Genomic DNA, 8,042 nt, shown 5'->3' on the forward strand with positions numbered 1-8,042 from the left:
CCCACAGCCAGAGGAGGTCAGAAAGATGGTTCACTACGCCAGGAATGTTATTGAAGAGTTCCGTAGAGCTAAGCACTACAAGAATATCCTTTTCCTCTTTGTTTCTACACATCCTTCGCTCTCTCCATCCACACACTCACTTTATCTACCTCCTTATCTACCTCTCACCTTCTCCCTCTTTACCGCTCAAATCAAAGCAGTTTATTTGTCACGTGCACAATATAGTGAGTGGAAATGGTAAAGTAGCAAAGCTAATCAACAGCGTAAATTAGCAAAGCTAATCAACAGCGTAAAGTCAATTAGCAAAGCTAATCAACAGCGTAAAGTCAATTAGCAAAGCTAATCAACAGCGTAAAGTCAATTAGCAAAGCTAATCAACAGCGTAAAGTCAATTAGCAAAGCTAATCAACAGCGTAAAGTCAATTAGCAAAGCTAATCAACAGCGTAAAGTCAATTAGCAAAGCTAATCAACAGCGTAAAGTCAATTAGCAAAGCCAATCAACAGACAAGTTGATGAATATAAAAAGAGCACAACAATCGATATAAAAGAACAGGACCCTTTTATACGTAACTCTGTAGGAGTCATTTTATCTGTGCTCTTATGGCTGCTACCACTTTAGTGCCTGGATACAGTGTGGGAGGGAAGGTTTGATTGACAGAGGGGGTGAGCGGGGGGGGGGGGTGCTATGCTGTGGAAATGTCAGGTATTCAGTTCCTGTGTTGTTTGTGACCCATGTAGACCCATGCACAGCCAGAAGAGGGCTGGCCACCCCTCATAGCCTGGTTCCTCTCTAGGTTTCTTCCTAGGTTCTGGCCTTTCTAGGGAGTTTTTCCCAGCCACCATGCTTCTACACCTGCATTGCTTGCTGTTTGGGGTTTTAGGCTGGGTTTCTGTACAGCACTTTGAGATATCAGCTGATGTAAGAAGGACTTTATAAATACATTTGATTGATTGTAGTAGGTCCAGTACTAGTAGGTCCAGTACCACTCCACTCAGCAACCATATGAATGGACCTTCAATAGCCTCTCAGACTAGAACGAATCTGCCCTTGTACACACATCACTCCTGTTATTAACCTTAGCCCATAGTCAAATTCCCTTTCTCCTCCCTTTATACCCACACTGTGAGCTCATTGGACTGGTGGAAGCAGTATTGAGTCTCTAACCCTCTGACACCACCCTAGTGATCAATGTGCTGTACTGAGCCTCTAACCCTCTAACACCACCCTAGTGATCTATGTGCTGTACTGAGCCTCTAACCCTCTAACACCACCCTAGTGATCTATGTGCTATACTGAGCCTCTAACCCTCTAACACCACCCTAGTGATCTATGTGTTGTATTGAGTCTCTAACCCTCTAACACCACCCTGGTGATCTATGTGCTGTATTGAGCCTCTAACACCACCCTAGTGATCTATGTGCTGTATTGAGCCTCTAACCCTCTAACACCACCCTGGTGATCTATGTGCTGTACTGAGTCTCTAACCCTCTGACACCACCCTAGTGATCTATGTGCTGTATTAAGTCTCTAACCCTCTAACACCACCCTGGTGATCTGCAGAGTTCTGTCCAGGTCTGTGCCCAAACATTTCTACTTTTAAAAATCCACCTCTCCAGAAATAAGTCACACTGTTGTCGCTTGTTATAGACCCTCCTCAGGCCCCAGCTGTGCCCTGGACACTGTATGTGAATTCATTTCCCCTCATTTATCTTCAGAGTTCGTACTGTTAGGTGGCCTAAACTGGGATATGCTTAACACCCCGGCCGTCCTACAATCTAAGCTAGATGTCGTCAATCTCACACAAATCGAGGAACCTACCAGGTACAACCCTAAATCCGTAAACACGGGCACCCTCATAGATATCATCCTGACCAACTTGCCCTCTAAATACACCTCTGCTGTCTTCAACCAGGATCTCAGCGATCACTGCCTCATTGCTTGCATCCGTAATGGGTCCGCTGGACAAACGACCTCCCTCATCACTGTCCAACGGTCCCTAAAACACTTCAGCGAGAAGGCCTTTCTAATCGACCTGGCCTGGGTATCCTGGATGGATATTGACCTAATTCCGTCAGTAGAGGATGCCTGGTTATTCTTTAAAAGTAATTTCCTCACCATCATAAATAAGCATGCCCCATCCAAAAAATGTAGAACTAAGAACAGATATAGCCCTTGGTTCACTCCAGACTTGACTGCCCTTGACCAGCACAAAATATCCTGTGGCGTACTGCATTAGCATCGAATAGCCCCCGCGATATGCAACTTTTCAGGGAAGTCAGGAACCAATATACACAGGCAGTTAGGAAAGCAAAGGCTAGCTTTTTCAAACAGAAATTTGCATCCTGTAGCACAAACTCCAAAAGTTCTGGGACACTGTAAAGTCCATGGAGAATAAGAGCACCTCCTCCCAGCTGCCCACTGCACTGAGGATAGGAAACACTGTCACCACCGATAAATCCACGATAATCGAGAATTTCAATAAACATTTCTCTATGGCTGGCCATGCTTTCCACCTGGCTACCCCTACCCCGGAAAACAGCTCTGCACCCCCACAGCAACTTGCCCAAGCGTCCCCCACTTCTCCTTCACCCAAATCCAGATGGCTGATGTTCTGAAAGAGCTGCAAAATCTGGACCCCTACAAATCAGCTGGGCTAGACAATTTGGACCCTCTCTTTTTAAAATTATCTGCCACAATTGTTGCAACCCCTATTACTAGCCTGTTCAACCTCTCTCTTTCGTATCGTCTGAGATTCCCAAAGATTGGAAAGCTGCCGCGGTCATCCCCCTCTTCAAAGGGGGAGACAATCTAGACCCAAACTGTTACAGACCTATATCCATCCTAACCTTCCTTTCTAAGGTCTTCGAAAGCCAAGTTAACAAACAGATCACCAACCATTTCGAATCCCACCGTACCTTTTCCGCTGTGCAATCTGGTTTCCAAGCTGGTCATGGGTGCACCTCAGCCACGCTCAAGGTCCTAAACGATATCATAACCGCCATTGATAAAAGACAATACTGTGCAGCCGTATTCATTGACCTGGCCAAAGCTTTCGACTCTGTCAATCACCGCATTCTTATCGGCAGACTCAACAGCCTTTGGTTTCTCAAAGGACTGCCTAGCCTGGTTCACCAACTACTTCTTAGACAGTTCAGTGTGTCAAATCAGAGGGCCTGTTATCTGGACCTCTGGCAGTCTCTATGGGGGTGCCACAGGGTTCAATTCTCGGGCTGAATATTTTCTCTGTATATATCAATGATGTCGCTCTTGCTGCTGGTGGTTCTCTGATCCACCTCTACGCAGACGACACCAATCTGTATACATCTGGCCCTTCTTTGGACACTGCTAACAAACCTACAGACGAGCTTCAATGCCATACAACACTCCTTCCGTGGCCTCCAACTGCTCTAAAAGCTAGTAAAATGAAATGCATGCTCTTAACCGATCGCTGGACAACTACAAATACCTAGGTGGCTAGTTAGACTGTAAACTCTCCTTCCAGACTCACATTAAACATCTCCAATCCAAAATTAAATCTAGAATTGGCTTCCTATTTCGCAACAAAGCATCCTTCACTCATACTGCCAAACATACCCTCGTAAAACTGACTATCCTACCGATCCTTGAATTTGGAGATGTCATTTACAAAATAGCCTCCAACATTCTACACAGCAAATTGGATGCAGTCTATCACAGTGCCATCCGTTTTATCACCAAAGCACCATATACTACCCACCACTGTGACCTGTATGCTCTCGTTGGCTGGCCCTCGCTTCATATTCATTGCCAAACCCACTGGCTCCAGGCCATCTACAAGTTCTTTCTAGGTAAAGCCCTGCCTTATCTCAGCTCACTGGTCACCATAGCAGCATCCACCTGTAGCACGCGCTCCAGCAGGTATATTTCACTGGTCAACCCCAAAGCCAACTCCTCCTTTGGCCGCCTTTCCTTCCAGTTCTCTGCTGCCAATGACTGGAACGAATTGCAAAAATCAATGAAGCTGGAGTCTTTTATTTCTCCCTCACTAACTTTAAGCATCAGCTGTCAGAGCAGCTTACCGATCATTGCACCTGTACACAGCCCATCTGTAAAGAGCCCACCCAACCTCCTCATCCCCATTTTGTTATTTATTTATCTTGCTCCTTTGCACCCCAGTATCTCTACTTGCACAGTCATCTTCTGCACATCTGTCACTCTAGTGTTAATGCGAAATTGTAATTATTTCGCCACTATGGCTTATTTATTGCCTCACCTCCCTAACCTTACTACATCTGCACACACTGTATATAGATGTTTCTATTGTGTTATTGACTGTACGATTGTTTATCCCATGTGTAACTCTGTGTTGTTGTTTGTGTCGCACTGCTTTGCTTTTATCTTGGCCAGGTCGCAGCCTAGCCTACCTGGTTAAATAAAGGTCAAATTCAAAAAAATAAAAGAATCTGTTGTATTGAGTCCTTGACCCTCTAGCACCCCCTAGTGACCTGCTGGAGATCTGTGAGTTGAGCCAGGAGAAGATGAGCTCCGTATTTGCAGACACTAACGTGTACATGCTTCACATGATGTACCAGGCTATGGGAGTCTGTCTGTACATGCAGGACTGGGACGGAGCCATGAGCTACGGAGAGAAGATCATTCAACCATACAGGTGACCAAAACATACAGCGGACGCTTTTATCCAAAAGCGACTTAGTCATGTGTACAAGAAGCTCTCCCTCTGAGTAAAGGAGCTCTCCCTCTGAGTAAAGGAGCTCTCCCTCTGAGTAAAGGAGCTCTCCCTCTGAGTAAAGGAGCTCTCCCTCTGAGTAAAGGAGCTCTCCCTCTGAGTAAAGGAGCTCTCCCTCTGAGTAAAGGAACGCTCCCTTTACTTTCAATGCATTTGTCCTCAAAAGCTCCCAAAATAAAATAAAAAAGTCAGTAAAAAGCGTTTACATTCCACTACCCAGCCTATTCTCTGATTGGTTCATCTCTCCTGTGTTTCCAGTGTCCGCTACCCAGCCTATTCTCTGATTGGTTAATCTCTCCTGTGTTTCCAGTGTCCACTACCCAGCCTATTCTCTGATTGGTTCATCTCTCCTGTGTTTCCAGTGTCCACTACCCAGCCTATTCTCTGATTGGTTCATCTCTCCTGTGTTTCCAGTGTCCGCTATCCAGCCTATTCTCTGATTGGTTCATCTCTCCTGTGTTTCCAGTGTCCGCTACCCTACCTATTCTCTGATTGGTTCATCTCTCCTGTGTTTCCAGTGTCCGCTACCCAGCTTATTCTCTGATTGGTTCATATCTCCTGTGTTTCCAGTGTCCACTACCCTGCCTATTCTCTGATTGGTTCATCTCTCCTGTGTTTCCAGTGTCCACTACCCTGCCTATTCTCTGATTGGTTCATCTCTCCTGTGTTTCCAGTGTCCACTACCCTGCCTATTCTCTGATTGGTTCATCTCTCCTGTGTTTCCAGTGTCCACTACCCAGCCTATTCTCTGATTGGTTCATCTCTCCTGTGTTTCCAGTGTCCACTACCCAGCCTATTCTCTGATTGGTTCATCTCTCCTGTGTTTCCAGTGTCCGCTATCCAGCCTATTCTCTGATTGGTTCATCTCTCCTGTGTTTCCAGTGTCCGCTACCCTACCTATTCTCTGATTGGTTCATCTCTCCTGTGTTTCCAGTGTCCGCTACCCAGCTTATTCTCTGATTGGTTCATCTCTCCTGTGTGTCCAGTGTCCGCTACCCAGCCTATGCTCTGATTGGTTCATCTCTCCTGTGTTTCCAGTGTCCACTACCCAGCCTATTCTCTGAACGTGGCTTCCATGTACCTGAAACTGGGCCGTCTCTACCTGGGACTTGAGAGGAAGACCCAGGGAGTCAAGGCATTAAAGAAGGTAACGCTCCGTCATTCACCAGGGCATTCAGGAAGTACACACACACACACACACACACACACACACACACACACACACACACACACACACACACACACATTGATCAATTGAATCAGGTGTGTTACTGCAGAGATGGAATACCCAGGGTTTGCATTTATGTAGCTCTCTGGCATAGTCGGATATCCCTGATCTAGGGTTTCTACTAGATGTCCAAGCTGCAAAGTCAAAATGGTCTAAATCGTAAACATTTCTGAAAACAAAACAAAAAATGTTTCAAGGTTAGGCATAAGCTTATCAGTGTGGTTAAGGTTAGGTTTAAAATAAGTTACAAAAAATATATATATAATTTTTAGAAATAGGCAGGGTTTATGTCTTTGTAACTTGGTCAGATAGTGACGACCAACAAACGTTGATGGGTAACGTGTCACTTCCTGATTTCCTGTCCAGGCGATCGCCATCATGGAAGTGGCTCATGGGAAGGATCACCACTACGTAACAGAGGTCAAACAGGAGGTGGAGGAGCTGAAGAAGAGGAAGGAGGAAGAGTGAGGAGGGCGAGAGCACAAGGGCTTCTCCAAACCCTGGGTCAAAAAAAATAACATTAAAAAAAATAATCTACAAATCTAAACAGCTGCACGGCATGCATCCTATACCTCTCTTTTTTACGTGTATCTCTCTCCATCTCCATCTCTCTCTGGTCAAATCAGTTTTTTTTTTGTGGCATACAGGCAGGCAGTTAACCAGTCCAGTGAAAGAGACAATGTGACCCCAGTATTTCTGTTCGCTCGGTTGTCTCAGTACGCGATGAGGGTGTTTTTATGTACTGGGTAGCAGTATTGCTGTAACTGGCAGAGACAGTTGTAGTTGTTAGTTTTGTTATTGGCCTGGACTAACCTCGTATCTGCCTAAACTGTCGTCAAAAGACAACTCGTGAATTTACAACATATGTTTTGTATTAAACCGATGACGGGTTTCTCTCCTCTCATACAAGGTAGCAAAGTGAGAGAACGATACCAAAAAAAACATCATAATTGTTATCAGTATGTCCAGACATAAATCATTTGCGTTTGTCTTACAACACAAACCGTGTTGAACAACTTTTGTCCTTTTTGCCTGTTTTATAAAATCAGAAGTGTTGCATGGTTTCTCTCGCTCATACACTGTCTTTGTACCGACCTGTTGGGAAGCAGGGTTGTAGTCTTTGTACCGACCTGTAGGGAAGCAGGGTTGTAGTCTTTGTACCGACCTGTAGGGAAGCAGGGTTGGCCTCCAAATTCCGTTTTAATCCCGAAAGTAAATCAAATTCCAAATGTTTCTCGTGGGCGAGAATTGAAATTTTAACGTACTTCCTGAATTGTCTGGAGTTGATATGGAATTGGCCCCCAACCCTGAAGGGAAGTAATTTTCCACATCATTGATTCAATGTCAAACACATAGATTTTGTTGTTGTTGAAACAACGTTGATTAACCAGTTTTTGCCTAGTAAGATGACTGTAAACCCTCAACCTTAACCTTTAGGGGAAGGAAAACATACCTGGCCCTGGATCACAATCTCTGTCCTGGGAACCCCAAGGGGTGCACGTTTCTGTTGTCAAGTGTAGTGCTCTGTAGCTCAGTTGGTAGAGCATGACGCTTGTAAACACCAGGGTAGTGGGTTCGATTCCCGGGACCACTCATACGTATGCATGCGTGGGATAAAAGCGTCTGCTGAATGGAATATATTAGTGCTAAGACCAAAAACCAACGCTTTGAGATCCCCAGAACTGAGTTCAGAAAACGGCTGGTTTAGAGACTACTTCCACTTCACCTTACTTCCCCTCTGTCCTGTGGTTGGTTTGAGTGTGTTGGACATCAGACATGGACTACCCAAATAAAATACAAAACAGAGAATGTTGTTATGTTTTTTTTGTTTGTTTATTCACTTGTCTACAAACTTTTTTCCTTTGAAACAAACTCATTTTATTCAGTTTGATCTGTTATGAATTTTATAACGAGCCTCAGATGAACCAAAAGAAGGAGGAAGCCAGGTACTTTCTGGGGAAATGGAAGCAGAAATGGTACACCTCACACACTGGTTGAGTTCCTACCCGACCAGATATATCAACCAATGGTTTCCTGCCACATCATCGACTGTGCAGTCAGGCATCGGATGGCTATATCCGTTAGC

The 8,042-nt window shown here is 45.0% G+C and overlaps 1 protein-coding gene across 1 annotated transcript in view; it reads left to right on the forward strand.

Annotated features, from left to right (window-relative positions):
* LOC115161904 (N-lysine methyltransferase SMYD2-A) overlaps window positions 1-7,765 on the forward strand; it is a gene marked incomplete in the record, with an annotated part of 39,616 nt that extends 31,851 nt beyond the window's left edge. The window contains 4 exon segments of the mRNA XM_029712724.1: window positions 1-83; window positions 4,476-4,650; window positions 5,767-5,875; window positions 6,323-7,765. Coding sequence (XP_029568584.1) covers window positions 1-83; window positions 4,476-4,650; window positions 5,767-5,875; window positions 6,323-6,424 — 469 coding nt within the window.
* Between the last annotated feature and the right edge of the window lie 277 nt (window positions 7,766-8,042).

Source organism: Salmo trutta, chromosome 25, assembly GCF_901001165.1.
Source record: "Salmo trutta chromosome 25, fSalTru1.1, whole genome shotgun sequence".
In the NCBI taxonomy this organism is placed as follows: Eukaryota; Metazoa; Chordata; class Actinopteri; order Salmoniformes; family Salmonidae; genus Salmo; species Salmo trutta.